This window comes from Furipterus horrens, unplaced genomic scaffold (assembly GCF_987537825.1).
Source record: "Furipterus horrens unplaced genomic scaffold, mFurHor1.1.pri manual_scaffold_2, whole genome shotgun sequence".
Lineage (NCBI taxonomy): Eukaryota > Metazoa > Chordata > Mammalia > Chiroptera > Furipteridae > Furipterus > Furipterus horrens.
This window is the reverse complement of record NW_028327172.1, coordinates 66210832-66226261: the sequence shown is the minus strand read 5'-3', so window position 1 is coordinate 66226261 and position 15430 is coordinate 66210832. Positions and strand designations below refer to the sequence as shown.

Genomic DNA, 15430 nt, shown 5'->3' with positions numbered 1-15430 from the left:
ATGCATATGAATTTAAAGCCATAAGTCACAGATATTAGAAAATGAATGAACTTGACTTTTTACTTGAAGTTAGTGTGTATGTTTTCAAACTGTCAAATAAAGGTTAAAAAAAGTAGAACAAGGACAACTGTCTTCTTTGTCTTGCTACTTTGAGAAATGCATAACTATGGATGGTGAGACACAAAATGATGTATAAAATCCTAAACGCTTTCTTCAATAATGAATACCTCTTTGACTAGTTTTGGTAGTATGTCTTTTCTATTTATTACTTCATTATGATTTTGAATGTATTAAGATTTTATTATAAATTCAGCATATAAGGAAATTGTTAACTATCTCTCACAAAAAGTAAGATTCAGATTCTTCTTAGGATATTAAAGTTGTGATTTATATCCTTCATATCTATTCAGTATACTTTCTTGACTGCTTATATTCATCATTTTTCAGATTAACAAACATTAAATATGAGGGGCTAAACTGTATTACTCTAAAGCATACTATTTTAGCATGAAATATGAAAAGTTTCAAAAAATCTCTATTACAATTGATGAATAAAGGAAGGAAAGGCAGAACACTTTCAAAGAGCATTTCTCACCATGGGAACATGTTTTCATAGAATGAGAATTCTGGAATAATGTTTATTTATAAAATATTGAACTCCTACCATTTCTAAGAAAATACTCTAAAAATTATGCCTTTGATCAACCTAGCCCAAGATGGGGGAGAGGGACATATGTACTGAGCTATGAGTGTAATAATAAACAATATTAGAAATACAAATAATGCACAGAATTCTTTGTTAGGTCACTTTATCTTCAGGATAGTATTTGAAATTATGGAAAAGTAACATAATTTAAGGGAAGACAATTGAACCACAATCAATGCTATAATCCTTCAGACATTACGTGAGTTTTTTTGATAGCTGTAATTTCCAGAGTAATCAAAATAGATGAGTATAATTAATTCATACAAGCCATTGCAGGCTTTTATAAAATGAAAGTAACATGACTTATTCACTCACATTTATAGAAAAAGAACATTTTATATCCTCATTATATATTTTGCTAGAGCACACAAGTCTCTCTAATTTGACAAATGCATGCTTGGTTTTACACATCATTCCTAGCATGACATATAATGAGGCAAGTGGTTGGATGGCAGGTACCCCAATCTACTTCTATTTCTCTTCTCACTATGCATGAATGGGTTTTATTGGTAGTAGAAAAATCAATATGTAGGTAATATTATAAAGAAATAAAAGAATGATTTAATGTGTTTTAAATGTATTGTTTAATTTCTTTTTACACTGGAGACTGTATGCACTATAAATGAAGAATGTGCATATAATCTGAAAATCATGGTATTTAAAATTGGATGGCATAGATTTATTTTTAAGGCTCTCCTATCACTATTTAACAAATAAGAAGAAACCTTGTCTGGATAATGAGAGAAAAGGAAGTAAAAATTACATAAGTAGAATTCTTTGAACTCCATTTTGCTTTGTTCTAAATGCTGTGTTATGTTGACAGATCTGGGAAATTTCAGTGGCCGGATGAGAAGTGCAGTCTCTGTGAGGGAAGGCCAGGGGGTTGTTCTCATGTGCTCTCCTCCACCTCACTCACCAGGTATGGTAAAATCCCATTCTATATTGCTGCTGCTCTTTTTTACTATTTTGCTCATTCTTTTAGATGGTGTCTTGACTGGGGTGCCTCCCAGGTAAAATGTGCATGGTTTTCTTGAAATGTATCATAGTACCAATTGTGTGATTAAAGATTATATACTCTACAACTAGACAAGAGACTGAGCTCCTACGATAAGCTTGTTTTATTCCTATTCTAACTCTTGACTGTTGTGGTTATGTCTTTGCATGCCACCACTGAGGGATATATTGCCTGGAGCACAAGGAAAGTGATAAGCTGAGAGAGTAAAAAGCATTCAAAATTATTTGGAGTGTCGGAGTTGAGTTAACTTAATACCAAAGTGCACATTGTTTCAGAAGATAAGCTGGAAACTGGGTTGTTTATGGTGTTTATGACACTGAAACAAAAACTGCTGAGAAATATTTTATAATTTTCATACAAAACTACAACTTATTATTATTTTTGGCTACTTGAGCTCTTGTAAGTACCATGTTAATAGGTAACTATTTTATGGAGTTTGGAGTAACATAATAGTAAATTGTGCTCAGGTTAATATTTCCTTTTGCCAGCTCACAGCTAATTATACTCATTTTCTTGGAGTCCTATATTTAAAATCAGTATTTTTTTGTAACTCACTATACTTTTCCTGTAACACAATTTAAGAGCAGCTAGCATCAGTTAGAGAGAGGGGTGAGGGAGATACCAATGTTTATTTCTATGTGAGAAAACAATAAAGACATCTTGCATCTCAGTAATTTTTTCTTTGTTTAGTGTGAAAGCCACACTTGTTTCTAGGTTGTATTATTAGCATAGTAAAGGGGACCAATTTTGTCCTTCCACATATAATTCTTACCATAAATTATAATAGGACCTAATTCAAATGTCTTAGTGTTTCTCACCTTTATCTGACCCTCCTTCTAAACTTTGCTTAAAGACCTGTTTATGTATTTTTAGATAAACGAGAAGGGTGGGAGAAAGAGAGGGGAAAGAAACATCAATGCAAAAGAGAAACTTTGACTGATTGCCTGTGTACACACCCTGACCAAGGACTGAACCCGAAACTCAGGCAGATGCCATGACCAAGAATGGTTGAGGGATAATGCCCAACCAACTGAGCCACGCTGTCCAGGGATAACTTTTTTTTTTTTAATTGAAAGAATAGTACAGTAAATTTCAAAAGAAAAATGTTTTGAAATAATTTTAGTTTCAAAATTACTATTAGTAATGATGTCTGAGCTGTACCCACTTAATTCTTATATCACTTCAGTTTCACTAATCCTTCTGTGATCAGTTTGGGGACTTTACAGTAAACATATCTAGTCTTATGTTCATGTTACTCAAGATCTAGATTCTCTCATGGTAATATATGTTTAACTTTTTCTTATAGAAAATACAAAATAATGTAATAAGTTTAGTATAGATCTATAGTATTAATATATGTTATGTCTAATGGGTTATTAGACAGATTTTATTTGAAAGGCAGTATTAGATGAATAATTGTTAGAGTTAAAAGGAAGGAGGCTGAGGAGAAAGAGGAGGGGAAACCAACAGGCCCTATAGAGGATGAAGGTATATTCATCAGTAGACTTACAGGAGTTAACATCATGAAGTGACTCCTGTGGGAGTGGGGACAAAATTCCCTGAGATATAATTTATATTGCATAGTTGTTGGAACATGTGTGAAAAAAATGAAATAATAGAGGATACAAGAAACAAAGCCATAAGATTACATATATTATCCAGTTTGCAAAGAAAACTATATAGAAAAGATTCTCAGTGGGAAAGAAATGGTGTAATGAATTACATACATGATAAGCATGAGATAAGAATATGTATTAATAATTGATTAAATAAAAATGTCTCAGATTGAGACTATAAGAGTAAAGCCAGATGATTGCTACTGCAGATGTGTTATAAGAAATGTTAGAATGATTTATAATTTAAGATTACAGGACAGGCTGAATTCTAAGTACTTACACTGGAGTGTTATGTCATCTCCCCAAACATCAGTGTTATCACAATGAAGTTTTAGGGGACACATGCATGACCCAGTATAACAGGAGTAGCTCAGCATCCAGGCCAATATCTAACACTTTGCAGATGAGTAGTTATCCCTGATCAGCTAAATCCTATATATCTTTAGCTTTGCTGAACATTCCTTTAGGATTCTGGCTCCAACTGAAATGTGCTTATCTCCTGAAGATATGGCTTTCCTGCAGCCTTTTAAATTTATGGCTGTTTATTCTCCCAAATTGTATGTACTACCATTCATTGTGAGTTTGGAACAGATACGCCCTCCTTTCTCCTCATTGCTCATTCTCCTATTCCTCCTTGCAAACCCTCGGTTTTGAATTTCAAGCTATTAGACTCTACACTTGCATGTTGCAGTCATTAACACACTCCCAGCTCATTCCCTTTATTTCTTGAAGATTTTTCTCCCATCCACATTCTAAGCTGATAACCATTATTGTGAAAGGAGAGCAATTAGAAAATAATGTCCATAGCCTTCATCACCAAATCATACACTTATTTGCCTCTCAAATGACAGACTATAACTTGCCTTTTTTCGTATAAATGCATTATTGTACTTCTAACGGCAATTCCTAAAATTCTGTGCTGCACTGGTTTTTGTTTTGTGTTTTCTCTCCTTAAAAATATGACATTAGTAATTCTCCCTTCTGCATCTTTACTAGAGATTGTTTACTTCCTTCCGGGTCATTCTCAGCAGTATGCAACTTCCCTGTCCCTTCCTCCATCTAAAAACAAAACAAAGCACAGCTCTCTTGACTCATGTTCCCTTTCAGCTATTACCTCCTTTTCCCCCTGCTTCTCTTCATATCATAATTCTTCAAAAGACTCATCGGTAAATATGCTATCCAGTTCCACTCCCCTTTCTTCTGTCTTTCTGATCCCCATTCCCTGTCTCTTTCTCTCTCTTTTTAATAGACTGAGAGGTGAAATTTATATCCCCAAAAATTAACCCATTTCAAAGGTACAGTTGAATACATTTCAGTAAATTTATACAGTCTTGCCACTATCTAGTCTCAGAGCACTTCCATCATGTCAGGAAGGTACCTACCCATCCACCATGCAATTACTGTTCTATCTGCAGTCTCTGCACTTCTGCCTTTTCTGGAAATTTTATTTTAATGAAATTATACAATGTGCAATGTGTGTGTGTCTGTGTGTTTGGTATCTTTTACTTAGCTTTCTGTTTCTAAGGTTCAGCCGAATGATGTCATATATCAGTAGTTACTTAATATTGTTGAATAGAATCTCATCGTATAGAAACACCCCATTCTGTTTATCTTTTCCTCAGTTGATGGATGTTGGGATTGTTGTCAGTCCAAAATTTTCACTCCTTCCTCCACAAAACACTTTTGTGCAAGACTCCATACTCTCTTTTTTTTTCTTCCAACTGTACTTTTTAATCTCCTTTGCTGATTTTGCCATATGTTCTCAAACCCTTAAATGCTGCAGTTCTGCAAGTAACAGTCTTCGAATGTCTTTTCTTAATATGTCCTCACTCCCTTAGCTTTCACCCGGGCAATTAGGCTTTAAATACCAACATCTCCCAAGTGTATGTCTCCAAACAGAACCCTGACTTTATATCCAAATGCCTACTCAGCATTTTCATTTAGATGACCAGTAGGCACTTCAAGGCAACCATGTTGAAAACTGAACTCTTGAATCTATCTTCCCCAAACCTGTTCTATCTTCCTTCAGTCTTTTCCACCTTAATTAAATGGCAATTTCATTCCTTATAATTCATCAGGTTTTAAAGTTATTCTTCACTTTCACCCTCTCTCACACCCCACATATAAACCATCAGCAATTTTATTGACCCTACTCAAGGTTTTTACTCTATACATAAGTATCAGGAACTTTGAGAGAGTAAACAGTAACAGGTAAAAATAGATCAACTTTATAGTAAGAAAACTTTTAATACCACTTACTTTTTCTCATAATGATGTTTTGAATTGTAGAATAGATAAATTAAATGTAACTCACATAATCAACATGGAAAACTAAAATGTGACATTTTATATTTTTGCCAAAGGAACAAACTGAAATCTGGAGGATTGGATTTATTAGTTGAGATCAAAATCATATTGAGAAACAGTGATTTAATTCTTGTGCTTTACTTGATCAATTAAAAGGAGAACTTTAAAAATGTCTTGGAGAAGTCAAGTCAAAACTTCTAAAAGTGTTGAAAGTAAAATTTTACTAATATTAGTATATTATATGTTCTTTAAGGGTATAAAAGTTGTCATAACTTATTTATATCCCCAATGCTTAACACACTACCTGACACTTAGTAGGTATTCATTTAGTGCATGTTAAATAGTTGACTGAATGTGCTAATTCTAACAATTAAGTTTTACAGGGCTTTAGACAGTTCCTATCAGCCTTCTGATACTAATTTATTCCAACCCATATTTATGACAGATATTTGGGTCACCTAATATCACATTCAAATATAATTTCAAGGCATAGCAGTTACTATAATTCAGTGGTACCTATATGAAATTACAAACAGTGTATACATCAAAGAAGATTAAATAATACTTAGAAATAGCCCCCAAATCAATTTTCTCATTATATCAAATGGATGTACAATGTACATTTTTTTCTGTGAATAAAAGCAAAAGCCATGATAGACTGATTTCCTAAATTTTGCTGTTTACTTCCCAAGAGATCTTATTAATTCCTGTCAGTAACATCTGTGAATGAAGGCATGTTGATAGGATACTGAAGTAGTTATTCATCTACCAAGGAATAAATATTTTATTTATTCCTAAAGTGTTAATCACATCTGCTCAAAATTATTTTGGTTGCCAAAAACACCTCTGTCAGTTTAATGATTTTGAAATTCCACATTTTATTATACAAAAAATGTGTGTGGGAATGTATAAATACTCCTCATAAAACTTAGAATTATATAGCCCTTACTGGTGTGGCTTAGTGGATTGAGCACTGGCCTGCAAGCCAAAGTGTCACTGGTTCAATTCCCAGTCAGGGCACATGCCTGGATTGCAGGCCAGATCCCCAGCTGGAGACGTGCAAAAGGCAACTTCAAATTAATGTTTCTCTCCCTTTCTTTCTCCCTCCCTTCCCCTCTCTCTAAAAAATAAGTAAAATGTTAAAAAAAACATAACCATATATAGAATTATTTTCTGGTTTAGAGGTTATCACCACAGATACTTTTAAATAAAGAAGTCAGTCATTACTATTTTACTTTAAACATGTTTGGTCTTATAATGTGCAGTAACATTAATTTCAGAAACTTATATTGAAATGGGACTAAAAATTTTTGTACAAAGTATCAGGTTCTAGTTAAAAATATATATGACTATAAGTTATGTCCAGAAAGTATCCATCTATGTAATGTGAAAAATAGAGATATCTATTAAAGAAGATACAAGATACAAGAAAGATTGTACATAGGACAATGACACCTCAGTCTGCTTCAAAATAGGTGCCTTGGGACCTCACACAGTTCTCCCAGCATCTTTTCCACTCTTCAAAACACTGCAAAAACCCTTCGTTGGAGTCGCCATCAGCTGCTCCATTGTATTTTCTTGAATCTCATTGGTGATCTGAAATCTCTTCCATTTTAAAGGCGATTTAAGTTTTGGGAAAAGCCGGAAATTGCAAGACACCAAATCTGGGCTCTAGGGGCTGAGTCACCTGGGTGATTTGATGTTTCACCAAAAAATTTGATGCAGATGCATTGCTATACTCACTCAGTCATTTTGAATATGATGGCCACACAGTACACATGCTCATTCAACATCTACTGCCCCCATTGACTAATACAGTGAAGTCATCATTGTTCATGCGTGTGCATTCCAGTCCTCTCCTTGGCTGGCAGGTTACATTGATGTCCCATAAACCATTCTTGTTATATTAGCAATGGCTAATATAACAAGGCGCTCGAGGCGAAGGTCTCGAGCTCCTCTAGCTGCTTCAAGCTGGACATGGTCATCGTCCTACCTACCCTCGGGTCCAGAAATCCCTAATAAGAGTAGGGGTGTGGAGGGGAGGATGGCCTTCCCACATGGGGAAGGATTGTGCAGATTCCAGGTTGGTTGGCTGTCCCCAGACAATGGCATGCTTGGTTTAACAGGCTGGCATCCTTGTTGTATTCTGGGAGCAACAGGGTTAAAGGACATCATTCAATCCATAACCACTAGATGACAAAACACAGGTATTAATTTTTCAGTGTCCCACATTAGGGAAAAGGAGGGCTTCTTTGGAGGAAGGTGTGCCAGGTACATCTCACCTGTCCAAAACCCTTTTGCCCATTATACTTAGTTTAGGCTGAGGGAAATATTTTAGGTTTTTCCCCCTCTCAGACCTCTGGGCTCTTTCTGTCCAAGCCATTAGGACAGAAAAGAGAAACCAGTTTTAAAGTGAAGCCCACAGACCACCCTATTCTTCACCAACCCAGCCACTTAGTTCAGCCAAACCATTGAGTGTCAGGAGGCAGTGATGCAGACAGGATTAAGTGAGGCCTATATGTACAGACAATGACTCAGGTAATGAGATCATAGGCTTATGCCCTTTGAAAACAGAAAACACATGTTAACTTATGTAACATAACCCACATACAAGTCTCTCAATCTGTAGGACTGTCTTATCGGAAAGACATCCAGTTGCAAGGCATTTGACATTCTTCTTGCCTATAAATTGAGCATCTTTGATAATGTCACAGACATAGTTTAACTTTCAAATGAAAACAAATTTTAAATAAAAAGAAACTTTAAAGACGGTTAGCTGCACTACTGTATAGTCTACCACTGAGCATTGTGATTTTCCTTGAATCACAATGTTTCTCCCTGAGATTACCCTCCTTGTCATTAAAGGAACTGAATTAAGCCCATTTTTAATTTATTTTGTTCATTTGCATAAACACAACAAGAGCAGAAAGTGATCACTTTTGATCATTAGTTCTGCTTTGCTGGAACTTACACAAAGAACATTTAGGGTGACCTTCAGTCGCCCTTCAAGGCACAGATGCAGAACCACATACCTGGCATTCAGCCTTGCCTGCAAACACCTGTCTTTTCCAGGTCCTTCTGGTATTCCATTGTGCCTTAAGGTCCCTTCTAGCCATCTTTCAGGAAAACAACCTTTATTTCTTCCCTGGAAAGATTGCCATGGACTGCGCATTCATCCAAGGTACCACGCCTTTTATCTCGTGGGCTTTTATTACCTTTGAAAGTCAATCCCAGTTCCTCAGGGACTTTTGGTAACAACCAGGGCCCAAGCATATCTCCTTTAGGCATGGCATTCCAGTCAAAGTCTTAGTCAAAAGAACCTCTATTAACAAACTGGTCTTACTAGTTTTATGCAAAGAAACTTATGTCATTACTTACTTCTTTAGATTCCAAACTCTGGAAGGATCAGATAGGGAGAAAAATATACAATGTGAAGGAAAATCCTTGTGCTTCTAATATTCACTGAACTTGCATTTCTATTCTTTATATTTTCATTTTTCCCCCACTAAAAATATTTTTAATTGCTTTTCCATTACAGATGTCTCACTTTTTCCCCCTCTTGATTCCCTGCATCCTGCCTCCCCCTCTCCCACATTCAGTCCCCACTCAGTTGTCCATGTCCATGGATCATTTATACATGTTCTTTGACTAGACCCTTCCCCTTCTTACCCACTTCTCTCCCTCCCATCTCCCCCTTTGTTACTGTTAGTTTACTCCTTGTTTACATACCTCTGGTTCAATTTTGCTCATTTGTTTGTGTTGTTCATTAGTTTCCTGTAATAGGTGATAGCATAAGGTATTTTTCTTTCGTTGCCTGGCTTATTTCACTGAGCATAATTCTCTCTAGTTCCAACCATGTTGTTGCAAATGGTAGAAGTTCCTTCTTTCTTTCAGTACTTATTCATTGTCATTTTCCCCCTTTGTACTTGTGTTCCTCTCTGTCTATCTCTGTTTCTTCATCTTCTTAAAGCAGACCCTTTAACATCTCTTGCAATGCTGGTTTGGTGGAGATGTATACTTTTATCCTGCTTTTGTCTTGGAAACCCCTTACTTCACCTTCCATTTTGAATGAGAGTCTTGCTGGTAGAGTATTCTTGGTTGCAGGCCTTTGTTTTTCATTGGTTGGAATATTTTTTGCCATTCCCTTCTGGCTTGTAGTGTTTCTGCTGAGAAATCTGATGATAGCCTTATTGGAGCTCCCTTGTATGTTATTAGTTGTTTCTCTCTTGCTGCTTTTAGGATTCTCTCTTTGTCTTTGAATGTTGCCACTTTAATTACGATGTGTCTTAAAGTGGGCCTGTTGTGGTTCATCTTCACTGGGACCCTTTGTGCTTCCTGGACTTGCGTGACTCTTTCTCTCCTCATGTTAAGGAAGTTTTCTATCATTAGTTTTTGAAAGAGGCTTTCTATCCCTTGTTCTTCTTCTCCTTCTGGAATTCCTATGATACGGATATTATTACGTTTCATGTTGTCCTGCAGCTGTCTTAGAGCCTCTTCAGTCTTGTTCAGCCTTTTTTCATTTTGTTGCACTGTCTGGGAGTTTTTGTCTACATCGTCTTCCAGCTCGCTGATCCGATCTTCTGCTTCCTCTAGCCTGCTTTTAATTCCTTCTACTGTGTTCTTCAATTCAGAGATCATATTCTTCATTTCCTCCTGGCTCTTATTGATAGCTTTTATGTCCTTTTTCATGCTGGTGTAATTCTCAGTAAGTTCCTTGTAGTTTTTCTGGAGTTCCTTGTAGTTTCTGCTGAGCTCATTGAGCTTCTCCATGATTCATGTTTTGAATTCCATATCTGATAGTTTGCTCCCCTCTATTTTGTTTAGCTCTCTTTCTGGGGATTCTACCTTTCCTTTTGATGGGGGGTTGTTTCTCTGTCTTCCCATTTTTGTGACTCCTATTGTTTGTTGGTGCTTCTTAGAATGATCTGCACTTCCTGGATCTGCCCCTGGTGGTGTCAGATCCTGTACCAGTCTGGGCCTAGGCAGCCTGTTGGAGACTTCCAGGGATCTACTGCCTTTGTCTGTTTTCTTTAGTAGTTAATCTATTCCATCTGTGATTAGCCATCAGGCTTAAGGACCGTGGGTGTGGCAGCTTAATTCCTGTAGGCAGGGCTTTTTCTTCCCCTCAGGCTGAGGCCACTTGGAGGGGGGCGGAAATGGTCTGCCCGCAGTACTGGGGATGAGTCAGCACTGGGACCTGGTCAGCTGCCTGCCTCCCCAGTTCTCCCCTCAAAGCCACCACACCAAACTCTCCCCAAGCATCTCTAGTCCTCTCTGCCTTCCCTCCGCTCCAGCCCAGGGTAAGTGGGGGCAAAATATTTTTGTATGTGATCCGCTTAAGAGCTCTTTTTCTCCAGCTGTTTCACTCCGGCTAGCAAGAAACCCTGTGGCTTTTCACTTTTCTCAGCAGGATACTATTTTACTTTCCACTCTGTTGCTGTAGGCTGGGAAGCTCAGCTGGGGGTTTAGACCCTGCCCTTCTCAGGGGGAACCCCCGGCTGCTGAGTTGTTTCTCAGTCCCTTCAGCTGCCACCCATGTGAGCCCAGCCAGCCCTTCTGCATCTCTGCACTCCCTACTGGTCACGTTGTGATGTAGCGGCCTTTTCTGTCTCTCCGTGGTTACAAGACTTCTCTCCAGCTAGTGTTCTGTTGGTTATTCCAGGTGACTTCTCCAAAATTAAGTTGTAAATCCAGACTGGTCCTGGGAGGAGGTTAGTGTAGCTTCCACTTACTCTTCTGCCATCTTGTTTCTCAGCAGAAAGTTTATTGAGAAAATCAGCAAGCGGGGAGGAGGCTGTGTCACGAATCTCTTTTTTTCTTTAATTAGTGGAAGGATTTTCATTGCATTTTTTCTACTCATTTCAAAATTATATATTTTATTTGTATTATTTTAGGAAGTATACATAAAGTAATAATCTGCCTACTTAAAATAATTTTGCTCACTTTAAATATGATTGCTCTAAGTGATTAATTGATCCATTTATTCATTGGTCAAGTAGAATTTAAAAAATAAAAGAATTTCAAGTTTACAGCTCTGTGACTGTTTCTTTTAACTAAGAAATAAAGTTCATTTAGGACAGAATTAGAGCAGTTGAATTATGTATATATCAAATATTAGGTACCTATTGTTATGACAGATAACTGTATTCATAATTCCGAAGTCTAGAAAATGGATATAAACAGAAGATAATCATTTTAGGCATAATCAACATAAGATTGGTTAGGATCTCTCAGACAGAGTGTTTACAGTATGAACATCAGATATTTCTCTTTATGTAATAAACAGTGCAGGAAAAAAATTAGTTGTTTTGTTTCTATGGTAAAAACCAGTTTAAACAGCTGCCAGTTACCAGCAGAATTTTTGCCTTCAAGTGGCATAGTTTAAGAATATTCCAAATCTACATTGAAATTACTAATATCCACAGCTTACATTTTTTTTAACCTCCAAATGGTTGTAAAGATTAAGTTAATTGCTTAGATGCAAATGATCCATCCACTACAGATTGTTCTCAAACTTACGAGATCTAGAAGCCTGAAAGGTTAATACATCTCCTAGATACCCAGAAATGCCAGGAACTCTGTGTTTGTGAGAGAGAGGAGCTTATGTCCTCAAGAGAAACTAGCCAGAATTGTTATTTGCAGAGAACAAGGTACAAAAAGAACATAAAAGATTTAAACCTTGTCTTAAGATTCAATAGGAGAAAAAGTTGACATTCAATAAGAGAAACATGAAGTCACATAGCCAGAAAAAAAGCATAAAATATAAAAAATATATTTCAACAATATTTTATCATTTTTAAAATTTTGCTGACCAGACATCTAGATTTACATAAGCTATTCTCAGTTCTATCAGCCAGGTATCATTTTGCCTTGGTTATCTTGCAAAGTTACATGAGATTGAGTCCCAAACAAAGTAAATCCCCAGTCTTTGGTATATCTGGGTCCCTACATATTGAAAACCACAGGCACAAGTCCTGCTCTCTGAAACATGCTCTCCAAGCCAACCAGTCCCTTTACTGTCACTTCTTCAATCATAGAATCATGGTGACACCCTTGTCATTCATGGAGAATAGTAGTTAGTGTTTTTATAAAACATTCAATTAGTTATATAGGAAGAACCATGAAAGCTGGGTTAAGGGCATATATTGTGAAAATGAATAGATGAAGCATTTTATTTCTGCATGTGTTTTGAACCATCATAGATTAAAGCAGAATTTATAAAGTAATGATCTATATAGCAAAACTTCTCTGCTTAAGCACACAGAAAACACAGGAGTATATTGCACTTGGTTGTCTCTTTAATAATTCCTCATTGTAAACCTCTAATATATAATTGATTCAATTGAGAAAAACTCTCAAACATCAGTGGACACTGGAGGACTGAGAACCCTGGTCTTGTCCCAGATGCTAAAACTTAGCAGCCCCTCATTCCCCATAGCCCTGAGACTCCTCTTTGTGAAATACGTGTATTAGATTAGCGCCAAGGAGGACCACAGTTTTCATGTATAAGCTATTACACTTCAGTGGAACATTTTATACTAATAAAATAGGTTTGTTTGCTTTTTAGATTGAAAATATTTTTACCTAAACCTAATTTAAAAGAGGTAGACAGGCTCACCAGCTTCAAATTCATTGTAGAACAAGACTGTATAAGTAAACAAATCCAGACTGTACAAGTATGTGGCCCCCTAGACAATGTAATGAAGGATCCTAGGTAATGTCTGCTTCCAAATAGTGTATTATACTATATCATAATATTGCATCTGAAATTTGGATTCAGGCAGCCAGAGATCCCTATTCTGACACTTACTATTGGCTTTGTTTGTTAAATTAAGCCTCATCTTTTCTGTAAAGAGGGAATAATAAAAACTACCTCACAGGACCATTGTAAGAATTAAGAGATAGTTTATGTAAAGCAAATTATCCCAATGCTTACAGGACAATAAGTATTAAATTCAATTTTTCTTGAAGATCTATCTTCAAGAATCCTCTTTAAAATGTAAATGCTTGTGAGAGAGGTGACTCCTTAAATTATTACCTGCTAACATTGCTTACCACTTGACAGGGATTAGTTGCCATCAAAGTGACAAGGCAATTAATTAGCAGATGAGTGGCACTTGGAAATGTGAATCTGAGGGTTTGCCATGGGAAAGGGATCAGTGAAAGGAAAAGTAAAACCTGACAGTGGAGTGAAGGGGCACCAGGTATTATTGCTGTCTTCAGGGGGCTTCTTCATCAGCATAGTTAGTACCAGAAATTATTCTCTTAGAGCATCTATATAAAATGGGAATCACATTTTGACAAAGATGAAAATAAAGCATTTGGTTGATATTTTTTCTTAAAAAATAAAATTTCACATCGCAAAATCTAAATCTCACAACTTAAAAATTCTTTAACTGCAACTATGAGAATAAAAACAATTCAAGACCACTGTTTGGACTGCTTTTCCTACAAAATAGTAATATAGCACGACACTTACATGCTTCCGCTTCTGTGCCATGATCACAAAAAGCAACTGTCTCCAAAATATATGAGATGTTCATCAATTTTCTTCACGTTTTTCTTAATTATTTGATTTCAGATCCTTATACATGGAAACATGTATGGTCCACATTCTTGTAGTTACTGGACAATTGATTTGATCTCGGTTAGTAACTATGCTCTAATGACTACAGCCATTTTCAACATATGCTTTTATTAAGTTCATGAAATTCACAACTCTTTCAATATATGCAGGTTCACTTTGCAATTTTAAAAGTGATCAATTAATTTGTCATTGTGATCATATGGTTATAACTTTTCTTCCCTAATAAGTGTTTTAATCAAGTGGACGTGGGTTAAATTACTAGGAGATAGAGACTCCATTATTAAGTTTTAACTAAATACTCATTAGACTAAAGAGAAGGAAAGAAAACTAGTATTTTCATTTGCCATATAGTATCTTATTTCATCTTTATTTTTGCTGTAGAAGTTTATTATTGTTATCTACATTTTATAGATCAGGATATCAAAGCTCTGAAAGAAATATCTAAAGTGCCACATCTAATAAATAAAATGACAAAGATTCAAGCCTGTATAATTCCAATTCCAATGTCCTTTTGAAAATATCATATGGTCTTTCCACATCATTATTCTGAAATTTTATTGAAAAGTCCTAATTTGTGTATACACAGGCCACTGGTAAATATTCTTATTACATCAGTTCAAATTAATAAGTAATTTCATCAATTATTTCCATTGACTTTACCAAATTTTAACTGAATTGAACATTCATCACTGCCAAAGTCAAGTATATAAATAATATATTAAAATAAATAATGTGTATGTAGAAATTTTATTTTTATTTTTTTGCCAGGTAGAATAATGCAGTACTCATGCATCTGTCTTAACAATTATTTAGAAGCTGGACTGGATAGGTGAGAATACAAGCATAGTGAATGAAATGATAGAGAAATAAATTACTTATTTTTATTATGTGTGTTTTTCTGAGTAAAAAAATAATAATACAAATACAAATTTTATACCCTGAAATTGCACCCAACAGATGACTGTTTTACCCCAAACTATGCTATGTGATACATTTGTAGCAAGAGCTTTAACAACAGATATATTTTTACATTCTTTTAAAATCTTCACAAATCAGTTTTAAAATATATGCCTTTAATCTTTTAATTTTATTATTATTATTATTATTTTTTATTTTGCTTGAGCTGTACTTTGTTGTAATATGTTCTCTAGATGTCACTGAAAAAGAAAGCTCAATGTGCCTTGGAATATTTCTGATAA

The 15430-nt window shown here is 35.7% G+C and overlaps 1 protein-coding gene across 1 annotated transcript in view; it reads left to right on the top strand.

The window, feature by feature from the left end:
- The window catches only part of CNTN5 (contactin 5), a 524441-nt gene that overhangs the window by 108051 nt on the left and 400960 nt on the right, over nt 1-15430 (top strand). Inside the window, exon 5 of the mRNA XM_090267326.1 lies at nt 1530-1625. Coding sequence (XP_090123452.1) covers nt 1530-1625 — 96 coding nt within the window. The remainder of the gene's footprint in view (nt 1-1529; nt 1626-15430) is intronic.